General features: G+C 47.1%; 3 protein-coding genes and 1 long non-coding RNA gene across 5 annotated transcripts in view; 3 read left to right on the top strand and 1 right to left on the bottom strand.

Moving 5' to 3' along the window:
* LOC140907384 (uncharacterized) overlaps window positions 1-13,603 on the top strand; it is a 105,375-nt gene that overhangs the window by 40,137 nt on the left and 51,635 nt on the right. Inside the window, exon 1 of one of the 2 annotated variants that reach the window (XR_012157479.1) lies at window positions 9,401-9,473. The exons of the other annotated variant lie outside the window; for it this stretch is intronic. This is a non-coding gene — a long non-coding RNA (uncharacterized lncRNA). Of the gene's footprint in view, window positions 1-9,400; window positions 9,474-13,603 lie in introns of those variants that run through there. 2 annotated transcript variants of the gene reach the window in all.
* BFSP2 (beaded filament structural protein 2) overlaps window positions 1-13,603 on the bottom strand; it is a 50,993-nt gene that overhangs the window by 26,495 nt on the left and 10,895 nt on the right. The window lies entirely within an intron of this gene.
* On the top strand, window positions 166-2,373 carry LOC140907380 (uncharacterized). Its single transcript, XM_073333204.1, has 2 exons — window positions 166-1,129; window positions 1,717-2,373. Exons 1-2 carry the CDS (start codon window positions 547-549, stop codon window positions 2,256-2,258), a joined length of 1,125 nt encoding a protein of 374 aa, XP_073189305.1. The 5' UTR covers window positions 166-546; the 3' UTR covers window positions 2,259-2,373.
* On the top strand, window positions 11,008-13,196 carry LOC140906025 (uncharacterized). The gene is made up of 2 exons (XM_073329521.1): window positions 11,008-11,951; window positions 12,540-13,196. Exons 1-2 carry the CDS (start codon window positions 11,369-11,371, stop codon window positions 13,079-13,081), a joined length of 1,125 nt encoding a protein of 374 aa, XP_073185622.1. The 5' UTR covers window positions 11,008-11,368; the 3' UTR covers window positions 13,082-13,196.

Raw genomic sequence — 13,603 nt, forward strand, 5'->3', positions numbered from 1 at the left:
CTACTTTATGGCCGGAAAGAGCTTTTCAAACTGGCCAAGAGAGTAATTGCAGTACAAATCCTTCTTTTGGCTATGAATTAATGTTTTGATTTCCACATGTTCTTTGTGAATAAAAACAACCAAATGTTTGCAGATAAAAGGGGTTGTGAATTCCACAAAAGAGCTCAGTTCTGCCACGCTGACTCACTGAGCCCTGGTCTACACTAGGACTTTAGGTCGAATTTAGCAACGTTAAATCGATTTAAACCTGCACCCGTCCACACAGTGAAGCCCTTTATTTCGACTTAAAGGGCTCTTAAAATCGATTTCCTTACTCCACCCCTGACAAGTGGATTAGCGCTTAAATCGACGTTCCCAGCTCGAATTTGGGGTACTGTGGACACAATTCGATAGTATTGGCCTCCGGGAGCTATCCCAGAGTGCTCCATTCTGACCGCTCTGGACAGCACTCTCAACTCAGATGCACTGGCCAGGTAGACAGGAAAAGAACCGCAAACTTTTGAATCTCATTTCCTGTTTGGCCAGCGTGGCAAGCTGCAGGTGACCATGCAGAGCTCATCAGCACAGGTGACCATGATGGAGTCCCAGAATCGCAAAAGAGCTCCAGCATGGACCGAACGGGAGGTACGGGATCTGATCGCTGTTTGGGGAGAGGAATCCGTGCTATCAGAACTCTGTTCCAGTTTTCGAAATGCCAAAACCTTTGTGAAAATCTCCCAGGGCATGAAGGACAGAGGCCATAACAGGGACCCGAAGCAGTGCCGCGTGAAACTGAAGGAGCTGAGGCAAGCCTACCAGAAAACCAGAGAGGCGAACAGCCGCTCTGGGTCAGAGCCCCAAACATGCCGCTTCTATGATGAGCTGCATGCCATTTTAGGGGGTTCAGCCACCACTACCCCAGCCGTGTTGTTTGACTCCTTCAATGGAGATGGAGGCAATACGGAAGCAGGTTTTGGGGACGAAGAAGATGATGAGGAGGAGGAGGTTGTAGATAGCTCACAGCAAGCAAGCGGAGAAACCGGTTTTCCCGACAGCCAGGAACTGTTTCTCACCCTAGACCTGGAGCCAGTACCCCCCGAACCCACCCAAGGCTGCCTCCTGGACCCAGCAGGCGGAGAAGGGACCTCTGGTGAGTGTACCTTTTAAAATGCTATACATGGTTTAAAAGCAAGCTTGTGAAAGGATTACTTTGCCCTGGCATTTGCGGTTCTCCTAGATGTAGTCCTAAAGCCTTTGCAAAAGGTTTCTGGGGAGGGCAGCCTTATTTCGTCCTTCATGGTAGGACACTTTATCACTCCAGGCCAGTAACACGTACTCGGGAATCACTGTAGAACAAAGCATTGCAGTGTATGTTTGCTGGCATTCAACCAAAATCCGTTCTTTATCTCTCTGTGTTATCCTCAGGAGAGTGAGATATAATTCATGGTCACCTGGTTGAAATAGGGTGCTTTTCTTCAGGGACACTCAGTATAGCCCATTCCTGCTGGGCTGTTTGCCTGTGGCTGAACAGAAATGTTCGCCGCTGTTAGCCACAGGGAGGGGGGAAGGTTGAGGGGGTAGTCACGCGGTGGGAGGAGGCAAAATGCGACCTTGTAACGAAAGCACATGTGCTATGTATGTAATGTTAACAGCAAGGTTTACCCTGAAAGAGTGTAGCGACTGTTTTATAAAATGTGTCTTTTTAAATACCGCTGTCCCTTTTTTTTTCTCCACCAGCTGCATGTGTTTCAATGATCACAGGATCTTCTCCTTCCCAGAGGCTAGTGAAGCTTAGAAAGAAAAAAAAACGCACTCGCGATGAAATGTTCTCCGAGCTCATGCTGTCCTCCCACACTGACAGAGCACAGACGAATGCGTGGAGGCAAATAATGTCAGAGTGCAGGAAAGCACAAAATGACCGGGAGGAGAGGTGGAGGGCTGAAGAGAGTAAGTGGCGGGCTGAAGAGAGTAAGTGGCGGGCTGAAGACAGGGCTGAAGCTCAAATGTGGCGGCAGCGTGATGAGAGGAGGCAGGATTCAATGCTGAGGCTGCTGCAGGACCAAACCAGTATGCTCCAGTGTATGGTTGAGCTGCAGCAAAGGCAGCTGGAGCACAGACTGCCACTGCTGCCCCTCTGTAACCAACCGCCCTCCTCCCCAAGTTCCATAGCCTCCACACCCAGACGCCCAAGAACGCGGTGGGGGGGCCTCCGGCCAACCAGCCACTCCACCATGGAGGATTGCCCAAAAAAAAGAAGGCTGTCATTCAATAAATTTTAAAGTTGTAAACTTTTAAAGTGCTGTGCTTAAAGTGCTGTGTGGCATTTTCCTTCCCTCCTCCACCACCCCTCCTGGGATACCTTGGTAGTCATCTCTCTATTTGTGTGATGAATGAATAACGAATGCATGACTGTGAAGCAGCAATGACTTTATTGCCTCTGCAAGCGGTGATTAAAGGGAGGAGGGGAGAGTGGTTAGCTTACAGGGAAGTAGAGTGAACCAAGGGGCGGGGGGTTTCATCAAGGAGAAACAAACAGAACTTTCACAGCGTAGCCTGGCCAGTCATGAAACTGGTTTTCAAAGCTTCTCTGATGCGTACCGCGCCCTCCTGTGCTCTTCTAACCGCCCTGGTGTCTGGCTGCACGTAACCAGCAGCTAGGCGATTTGCCTCAGCCTCCCACCCCGCCATAAACGTCTCCCCCTTACTCTCACAGATATTGTGGAGCACACAGCAAGCAGTAATAACAGTGGGAATATTGGTTTCGCTGAGGTCTAAGCGAGTCAGTAAACTGCGCCAGCGCGCCTTTAAACGTCCAAATGCACATTCTACCACCATTCTGCACTTGCTCAGCCTGTAGTTGAACAGCTCCTGACTACTGTCCAGGCTGCCTGTGTACGGCTTCATGAGCCATGGCATTAAGGGGTAGGCTGGGTCCCCAAGGATACATATAGGCATTTCAACATCCCCAACAGTTATTTTCTGGTCTGGGAATAAAGTCCCTTCCTGCAGCTTTTGAAACAGACCAGAGTTCCTGAAGATGCGAGCATCATGCACCTTTCCCGGCCATCCCACGTTGATGTTGGTGAAACGTCCCTTGTGATCCACCAGAGCTTGCAGCACTATTGAAAAGTACCCCTTGCGGTTTATGTACTCGGCGGCTTGGTGCTCCGGTGCCAAGATAGGGATATGGGTTCCGTCTATAGCCCCACCACAGTTAGGGAATCCCATTGCAGCAAAGCCATCCACTATGACCTGCACATTTCCCAGGGTCACTACCCTTGATATCAGCAGATCTTTGATTGCGTGAGCTACTTGCATAACAGCAGCCCCCACAGTAGATTTGCCCACTCCAAATTGATTCCCAACTGACCGGTAGCTGTCTGGCGTTGCAAGCTTCCACAGGGCTATCGCCACTCGCTTCTCAACTGTGAGGGCTGCTCTCATCCTGGTATTCATGCGCTTCAGGGCAGGGGAAAGCAAGTCACAAAGTTCCATGAAAGTGCCCTTACGCATGCGAAAGTTTCGCAGCCACTGGGAATCGTCCCAGACCTGCAACACTATGCGGTCCCACCAGTCTGTGCTTGTTTCCCGAGCCCAGAATCGGCGTTCCACAGCATGAACCTGCCCCATTAGCACCATGATGCATGCATTGGCAGGGCCCATGCTTTCAGAGAAATCTGTGTCCATGTCCTGATCACTCACGGGACCGCGCTGACGTCGCCTCCTCGCCCGGTATCGCGTTGCCATGTTCTGGTGCTGCATATACTGCTGGATAATGCGTGTGGTGGTTAATGTGCTCCTAATTGCCAAAATGAGCTCAGCGGCCTCCATGCTTGCCTTGGTATGGCGTCCGCACAGAAAAAAGGCACGGAACGATTGTCTGCCGTTGCTCTGACGGAGGGAGGGGCGACTGACGACACGGCTTACAGGGTTGGCTTCAGGGAGCTAAAATCAACAAAGGGTGTGCCTGTACATCAAGGAGTATTTCAGGCAGGACTGCACGGAGGGTTCCAATAAGAAATGGTGCACCTAAGTTATCGTTGTTATTGGAACAAGGAGGTTAGCCTGGCCTCTGATTGATACATGGCTAGATTTACCTCGCTGTACCTTCTCTGTGAGTGACTGCAGTGTGATCTAGACAGGGGAGGAGGAAAATGAGTACAAAACAAATCTGGTCTATTTCTTGTTCTGACCCACTCCATCTATCTTTTACATCTTTGGCTGGCAGCAGATGGTGCAGAAGGACTGCATGCCATCCACATCTCATGGCTGCTTGGCAGAAGATGGTACAGTACGACTGCTAGCCATCTTCATCTCTTGCCTGCCTGGCATAAGATGGTACAATACGACTGCTAGCAATCCTCATCTCTTGCCTGCCTGGCAGAAGATGGTACAGTACGACTGCTAGCAGTCCGTATCGCCTGCCCGCTCACCATAAGACGGTTCAATAGGACTGCAGGACTAAAGAGAATGACCTGGTCAAGTCACTCCAAATTTAGTCCCTGCGCCCATGTCTGCCCAGGCGCTCCCAGCCGACGTGGCCAGGAGCACCTTGGACACGACGAGGACGACTACCAATCGTATTGCACCGTCTGCTGCCAGAAGGCAATGGGTTGCTGCTACTGTGCAGCAAAGCCGTACCGCGTCTGCCAGCACCCAGGAGACATAGGGTGACGGTTACCTGAGCTGGCTCCATGCTTGCCGTGGTATGGCGTCTGCACAGGTAACTCAGGAAAAAAGGCGCGAAATGATTGTCTGCCCTTGCTTTCACGGGGGGAGGGAGGGTGGGAACGGGGGCCTGACGATATGTACCCAGAACCACCCGCGACAATGTTTTAGCCCCATCAGGCATTGGGATATCAACCCAGAATTCCAATGGGCAGCGGAGACTGCGGGAACTGTGGGATAGCTACCCACAGTGCAACGCTCCGGAAGTCGACGCTTGCCTCGGTACTGTGGAAGCGCTCCGCCGAGTTAATGCACTTAATGCACTTAGAGCATTTTCTGTGGGGACACACACACTCAAATATATAAAACCGATTTCAAAAAAACCGACTTCTATAAATTCGACCTAATTTCGTAGTGTAGACATACCCATAGAGTAGTACCTTACTCTGCAGATATTTTTGATATATGGCAAGAAACTACTCAACGTGAGCAAGAGAGGCACAAATATCCCTAAGTGAACTGGCAGGTGTAATTCTCAAGAATGCTCAAAAATACTTTGTTGTTCTACTCACCCAGTGCTACTTATGGAAGACAGAATTAAAAATAAATCCAGAATGAGTCTTTAGCTTTGCTTTTAATGAAAAATAAATATGCCTGCAAACAAATGACTATAATAACTCTCTAACTTTTGCATAATATTTAGAGTATGCTACATAAGTTTGAGCTGAATTAAAATACTCTAAATTCTGGACATTTTTGTTACCATAGAGTTGAGTGTTATAAATGTCGGGGCTTTCTCTATAGCATCCAACTAAATGCAATGAATGTGGGTGGGACTTGATGGGCAATTAAATCAGATGTTAATGCTCAGGAGTTCTTACACACCAGCTAACACATATCCTCTGGGTAGGTGTTTTATTACCCATATCCTAAAACATTTTAGAAACTCATAACATTTGAGTTAATGAAAAACAAACTTTAGGCATGACCAAAAGGTGATGTGCAGAAGCTAGATAAATAAGCAGCTGGAGAATAAACTATCCTGCACCGTTCCCTGGGCTAACACATTCAAACTTTGAAAAATCCACAATGTAATGTTAATTCCATCAAAATGCAAAACACTTTTAGATTACAAAATTAGTCACTGGAGACTAAAGTTGATCTACTTACTTACCCATTTTTCTGGTCATAGGATTTAGGTGGGAATTGTGGGAAAGTGGCTGAAGCATGTGAGTAGGGGCTGCTCCTGACCACTATACAGTTAAGTACCTTAAACCCCACTCACATCCTCCATCACCACTCAACCCCTTGTCTTCCCTTCCCTACTCTTCTGCAATCTAGCCTCACTTCCACAGGCCTTACACCCTTCCCTCTAAACAGTCAATCTGTCTACATGAATGAGCAGTTCACGGAAGACGTGGCAGAGTGGCAAGAAAAATCTCAGGGGTTTGGTGACATGCTTTTTCACCTCTCTCTGGCAGCAGCTGGAGTCTCTGTCTCCCCTCCCAGAACTCAGGCTCCACTTCTGAAAGGGGAGGGGGAGATGGAGGGACACAGGGCAGCAGTGTGAAGGAAGGGTCTACCACATACAGACAAATGCCCTAGGGAGTCCTATTACACTGTCTGTGATCCAGGGGGTGAATAAGGAGCAGAGCTCAGCCTAGCCTGTTTCTCACTACTAGTGCGGCATCTTTGGCAAGAGCTTGAATTTCTCCCCATCTGATACCCTACTCTGTCATATACCATCATGCTTTGGGGGGTTGTTTTTCATTTTAAGAATTTTGGACTACATTTTAATTACGTTTGAATTTTGATTGTAGCCATAAGACACAGATAAATACTGCAAAACATTTTTCTTGAATTTTAAATGAATTAATGTTTTCCTTATGGGAGTCCTTTTATGTTTTGCTTTCTGCAGACGGCCCTGCAATCAAATTTTCATTGCAACGTTGCATGCACAGATTTTTTCAGAAATCAGTTTTTTTCTTACTCATCCAGTCTACATGGTTAAAATAATTTGTCAAGTATTTTAGAAAAAGGAATAAATTTGAGGAAATTGGGCGCATTGCCCAGCCAAAACAAGACTGCATTCATCAAATTATGCGTTGCAAGTTATTTACTACACTCTATTAATCACCAAAACATAAGCAGCCAAATTGAAACCTAGTGTAAGACGGTGAAAATCCTTTGACTCCAGTGAAATTGCACCTGTTTATGTCAGGTGTGAATGTGGCCCAGAAAATGCAAAATGAAGGCTCTCACCCTATTTATAACACTCAGCATTCTGCCTTGCCACTCTGAAGAGCACAAACCAAGAAGTGTCAACTTTTGTTTAGAAGCACTGGCTAAATTCAATAGGTCAAATTCTGGCCACAGTTAAACCTATGCAATCCATTGATTTCAATGGCAGTGAGGTAAAACTTCAGTGGAGTTGCAAATGAAAGCAAAATTTGACCTGAAATATCTAGTCATTTTGCTTTAGTTATGCACCTGAACATGGGTTCAAACTCTGCAGAGTCCACAAATGAAATATGCTTGGTGGTCTTATCCAAGGCCCTGATCCTCAAAGGTATGTAGGCATCTAACTCCCATTGATTTCAGTGGAAGTTAGGAGCGTAAATAACTTTGACCATCTGGGCCCAAGTTCCTAAAGAATGTTTGCGCACATGAAAAAGCCACTTCTCTGTGTGGCATGGGTATCAGTCTGCTCTTAGGAAGAGGCTGATCCAAGTCTTTCCATTGACTACAAAAGAAGTTGGAAAGTTGGATCAGGCACTAAAATAGCAATGGTGTTGCAGGTCAGGAGTGAGGAGCAGGTGCACATCTGTATGGGGAACCTTGCACAATTATGATTTTAAGTTTCTGACTCTCATATGTATCAAATTCATCCAAAAATAATAATAAAGAAATCACTGGTATTTTACCAAAAATGCAGTTCTGAATCTGCTATCATGTGAAACCTCTTTCCACTAGTAACAGCAGTATAAGTGAAACATCACTGCTTTTTTCTTTTTGAAAGAGTTCCTTTTAAAGGGCCTAATCCAAAACTGATTGTAGTCAATGGAAAGACTCCCATTGTCTTCAGTGGGCTTTGGGTAAGGCCCATAACGGCTACTGACTTAGTGTATGTTCCTGCTCCATGTTGCTCTAGGCATTGCCATTTACTTCAGAAGAAATGGGATTTGATCCATAGCAACAGCTGGGCCAGTTAGCCTCCTGTACCAGAAAAAGGATTGTCCAGTGCTTTTGGATTTGGTTAGAGTGGAATCTTTATTGGATCTCATGGATGTAATACAACAGAGCGCTTCAGCTTTGTATATGTTGTAAAATGTCAATGGATTGCTGTCTATCCACCCTCTTGGAAAGTCAGTTTATCTAAAAATGAATAAATAAAAATATATGTATTTACACTAACCATGTACCCTGAGTAATGGAAACAAACCTGAATAATGGTGTTTTTATTATTCACATCAAATACTATTATGTTTTTGTACTTTAATCAGTTCAGTTCAAAATGAAACAAGGCCTCCTGATGTGTGGGTAAAATAGTATAACATACAATGGACGCCACAGAGGGGAGTAATTGGTGATTTTCAGCTGGCTGGCTTTATATGTCTTCACTGTGACAAATTGATCCCTGGTATAGCCCATTGGTTTCAATTAAGTTACATATGGCACATTATCTGTTCTAATTATTTTAAGAATAATAACATACATTAGCAGTAGTACTATCTCAGTTTTACTGAGACGCTTAGTCTAACTTTTACATGGCCTACAGATGGCAACTGGAGATACCTTTAACCTCAGGGTCCAGGCTGTCTTAAATTTTGGTAGTGTTCAAACTTTGAATCCAAAATGTTTCAAATTCTGAATTAAGACCTGAATTTTGTGGTTTGAGCCCATTGCTAATAGGAACATCTGTAGGGTCTGATGTTCAGAGGTATAGAACACCCACAACTCCAACTGAAGTCAACGAGTGCTGTGTCTTTCAGCACCTCTCAAAATCAGACCCATACTGTTAAAAACTGGAGAGTAGAACTGAGAAGAAATGTATATGGATAACTTAGGGAGAAACTTGGAACACTGAAAATATCATCTCTCTCTGTCATATTTACATTAGCTGTGAAAAGAGTATAAAAAGGTTACTCTTCTATAGACTAATAAGAAATGATGAAAGACTTCCATCTAGTGGCTTTTTTGTTCGATTTCATTCTTCTACTAGCATCAGGAGTTGAATACAAAAATTAATATTAATGAGAAATGATCATCTTTGCAATTTGTAATCCTCGTCACCGCTACATTGATTACAATGGGTGATGCAGCAGTTTAGGAAATGTCCTTATCTATATTCATTTAAAATGACAAGGCTCATGGGGGAGTAAGTAACATCAGTTAGATATTGCTTCCTCTGTTTGTAAAATTAGACTATTTTTTTGCCACACAGGAGTGCTGTGAACCTTAATTCTTTAATGTTTGTAGTGCATTTTAAGATCCTAAGATAGAAAGTGCTATAAAATACAAAATTGTATAATTAATAATCCTTCTGAGTCACATAATATATTTCTATATTCATATTTTGTAATAACTTTGTAATTTACCCTTTGAACATATGCTTTTAATTCTTAGACTAATGCCACAGCGCAATTTTTCCACTAGTTTTATTGTGAATTCCTAGATGTATTACATTTAGTTTTTAATTTATTTTCCCAATATTCATAGGAAATACGATTTGCAACAGTGGATCAAACTATTGGTCCATCTAGTATCCTGTCTCTGGCAGTGGCCATTACCTGATGCTTCAAAGGGAGGTACACCTTCCACTCCTGGTAATGCATTTTGTAAATTGTACTACATTGGTCCCTGGGGGAGAATTCTCTCAAGATGATTGACGATTTCCTGATTGCTAATAGTTAGAGATTGGCTTAAACCCTGAAGCATGAGGTTTAATATATCTTCCAAAATGTTTGCTCTCATTGATTATGATAGCTTTGTATATTCTCATTATTTATAAAAATATACAATTCCTTTTTGCTAAGTTCTTAGCCTCAACAGTGTCCTGTGTCAGTATGACAACGATTAGACAGCCTCTTCCAGCTGCACAGTAGCACCCTCCCCATGGCCCTAGCGTTGCCAGGTGGTCTGGTTTTTGACTGGAACACCTGGTCAAAAAGGGACCCTGGCAGCTCCGCTCAGCACTGCTGACCAGGCTGTTAAAAGTCTGGTTGGCGTGGGGCTGGCAGGCTCTCTACCTGGCTTCATGCGGCTCCCCAGAAGGGGCAACATATCCCTCGGCTCCTAGGTGGAGGGATAGCCAGGGAGGCTCCGTGTGCTGCCCCTGCCCCAAGTGCCGGCTTCACAGCTCCTGTTAGTCGGGAACCATGGCCAATTGGGAGTGGCGGGGGTGGAGCCTGGGGGCAGAGGCCACTGGCAGCCCCTGCGCCTAGGAGCCGAGGGCCATGTTGCCGCTTCCAGGGAACCACCCGAAGTAAGCGCTGCCCAGAGCCTGCACCACTCACCCCCCCACACACGTCCCAACCCCCTGCTCCAGCCCTGAGCCCCCTCCTGCACTCCGAACCCCTCGGTCCCACCCCCCAGCTCGAACCCCCCATTCCCACCCAGAGCCCGCCGGACCCTCATCCCCTACCACACCTAGAACCCCCTCTTGCACCCTGAATCCCTCATTCCCTCCCTCTAGAGCTCCCACCCCCCCAGCTGGAGCCCTCACCCCCTCCCATACCCTGAACTCCTGCCCCAGCCTGGTGAATATGAGTGAGTGAGGGTGAGGGAGAGCGAGCGTCAGAGGGAGGGGGATGGAGTGAGCGGGAGCAGGACCTCGGAGAAGGAATGGGGCAGGTGGGGGACAAGGGTGTTTGGTTTTGCGTGATTAGAAAGTTGGCAAGCCTACACGGCCCCCGACTTAAACCAGAAAGCCAGCTCTCAGTTCTGCTTCCTACAGCACAGCTCTAGAGTGAGCTGCAAGGTAGGCAGAACCGTGAGCAGAGTGGCTGTAGCTGAAAGAGAAAGCTATCAGAAGCTAAGGAAAAGGACCACAGTGAAGCTGGAAGAGGAGCCTGTGCTACTGCAGGCTAATAAAGTAGATTAGTCTCTGGGGGCAGAAGGGGATTAAATATGCCAGCAAGGGAATAATAGAAAGAGGGCACTATAAACTGAAAGAGAGGTGCAGAAAGGGAATTTGGGAATCCAGGAGGGATCTCCCAGAATGTGCATGTTAGCCACTATCAGCCAATTTTGGGCAGTCGGGATGATTCCCTGCTTGCCTCCATTCCACCAGAGCCTTGTGGGGAAGGAGAGAAATCGGTTTCTCACTTCCTTGCAGATCTTGGGGCAGTGTCTGATGCTATTAAGCCCTGGTCTACACTAGGACTTTAGGTCGAATTTAGCAGCGTTAAATCGATTTAAACCTGCACCCGTCCACACAGTGAAGCCCTTTATTTCGACTTAAAGGGCTCTTAAAATCGATTTCCTTACTCCACCCCTGACAAGTGGATTAGCGCTTAAATCGACGTTCCCAGCTCGAATTTGGGGTACTGTGGACACAATTCGATAGTATTGGCCTCCGGGAGCTATCCCAGAGTGCTCCATTCTGACCGCTCTGGACAGCACTCTCAACTCAGATGCACTGGCCAGGTAGACAGGAAAAGAACCGCAAACTTTTGAATCTCATTTCCTGTTTGGCCAGCGTGGCAAGCTGCAGGTGACCATGCAGAGCTCATCAGCACAGGTGACCATGATGGAGTCCCAGAATCGCAAAAGAGCTCCAGCATGGACCGAACGGGAGGTACAGGATCTGATCGCTGTTTGGGGAGAGGAATCCGTGCTATCAGAACTCCGTTCCAGTTTTCGAAATGCCAAAACCTTTGTGAAAATCTCCCAGGGCATGAAGGACAGAGGCCATAACAGGGACCCGAAGCAGTGCCGCGTGAAACTGAAGGAGCTGAGGCAAGCCTACCAGAAAACCAGAGAGGCGAACAGCCGCTCTGGGTCAGAGCCCCAAACATGCCGCTTCTATGATGAGCTGCATGCCATTTTAGGGGGTTCAGCCACCACTACCCCAGCCGTGTTGTTTGACTCCTTCAATGGAGATGGAGGCAATACGGAAGCAGGTTTTGGGGACGAAGAAGATGATGAGGAGGAGGAGGTTGTAGATAGCTCACAGCAAGCAAGCGGAGAAACCGGTTTTCCCGACAGCCAGGAACTGTTTCTCACCCTAGACCTGGAGCCAGTACCCCCCGAACCCACCCAAGGCTGCCTCCTGGACCCAGCAGGCGGAGAAGGGACCTCTGGTGAGTGTACCTTTTAAAATGCTATACATGGTTTAAAAGCAAGCATGTGAAAGGATTACTTTGCCCTGGCATTTGCGGTTCTCCTAGATGTAGTCCTAAAGCCTTTGCAAAAGGTTTCTGGGGAGGGCAGCCTTATTTCGTCCTTCATGGTAGGACACTTTACCACTCCAGGCCAGTAACACGTACTCGGGAATCACTGTAGAACAAAGCATTGCAGTGTATGTTTGCTGGCATTCAACCAAAATCCGTTCTTTATCTCTCTGTGTTATCCTCAGGAGAGTGAGATATAATTCATGGTCACCTGGTTGAAATAGAGTGCTTTTCTTCAGGGGACACTCAGAGGAGCCCATTCCTGCTGGGCTGTTTGCCTGTGGCTGAACAGAAATGTTCCCCGCTGTTAGCCACAGGGAGGGGGGAAGGTTGAGGGGGTAGTCACGCGGTGGGAGGAGGCAAAATGCGACCTTGTAACGAAAGCACATGTGCTATGTATGTAATGTTAACAGCAAGGTTTACCCTGAAAGAGTGTAGCGACTGTTTTATAAAATGTGTCTTTTTAAATACCGCTGTCCCTTTTTTTTTCTCCACCAGCTGCATGTGTTTCAATGATCACAGGATCTTCTCCTTCCCAGAGGCTAGTGAAGCTTAGAAAGAAAAAAAAACGCACTCGCGATGAAATGTTCTCCGAGCTCATGCTGTCCTCCCACACTGACAGAGCACAGACGAATGCGTGGAGGCAAATAATGTCAGAGTGCAGGAAAGCACAAAATGACCGGGAGGAGAGGTGGAGGGCTGAAGAGAGTAAGTGGCGGGCTGAAGAGAGTAAGTGGCGGGCTGAAGACAGGGCTGAAGCTCAAATGTGGCGGCAGCGTGATGAGAGGAGGCAGGATTCAATGCTGAGGCTGCTGCAGGACCAAACCAGTATGCTCCAGTGTATGGTTGAGCTGCAGCAAAGGCAGCTGGAGCACAGACTGCCACTGCTGCCCCTCTGTAACCAACCGCCCTCCTCCCCAAGTTCCATAGCCTCCACACCCAGACGCCCAAGAACGCGGTGGGGGGGCCTCCGGCCAACCAGCCACTCCACCATGGAGGATTGCCCAAAAAAAAGAAGGCTGTCATTCAATAAATTTTAAAGTTGTAAACTTTTAAAGTGCTGTGCTTAAAGTGCTGTGTGGCATTTTCCTTCCCTCCTCCACCACCCCTCCTGGGATACCTTGGTAGTCATCTCTCTATTTGTGTGATGAATGAATAACGAATGCATGACTGTGAAGCAGCAATGACTTTATTGCCTCTGCAAGCGGTGATTAAAGGGAGGAGGGGAGGGTGGTTAGCTTACAGGGAAGTAGAGTGAACCAAGGGGCGGGGGGTTTCATCAAGGAGAAACAAACAGAACTTTCACAGCGTAGCCTGGCCAGTCATGAAACTGGTTTTCAAAGCTTCTCTGATGCGTACCGCGCCCTCCTGTGCTCTTCTAACCGCCCTGGTGTCTGGCTGCGCGTAACCAGCAGCTAGGCGATTTGCCTCAGCCTCCCACCCCGCCATAAACGTCTCCCCCTTACTCTCACAGATATTGTGGAGCACACAGCAAGCAGTAATAACAGTGGGAATATTGGTTTCGCTGAGGTCTAAGCGAGTCAGTAAACTGCGCCAGCGCG

The sequence above is a fragment of the Lepidochelys kempii genome, chromosome 2 (genome assembly GCF_965140265.1).
Source record: "Lepidochelys kempii isolate rLepKem1 chromosome 2, rLepKem1.hap2, whole genome shotgun sequence".
Lineage (NCBI taxonomy): Eukaryota > Metazoa > Chordata > Testudines > Cheloniidae > Lepidochelys > Lepidochelys kempii.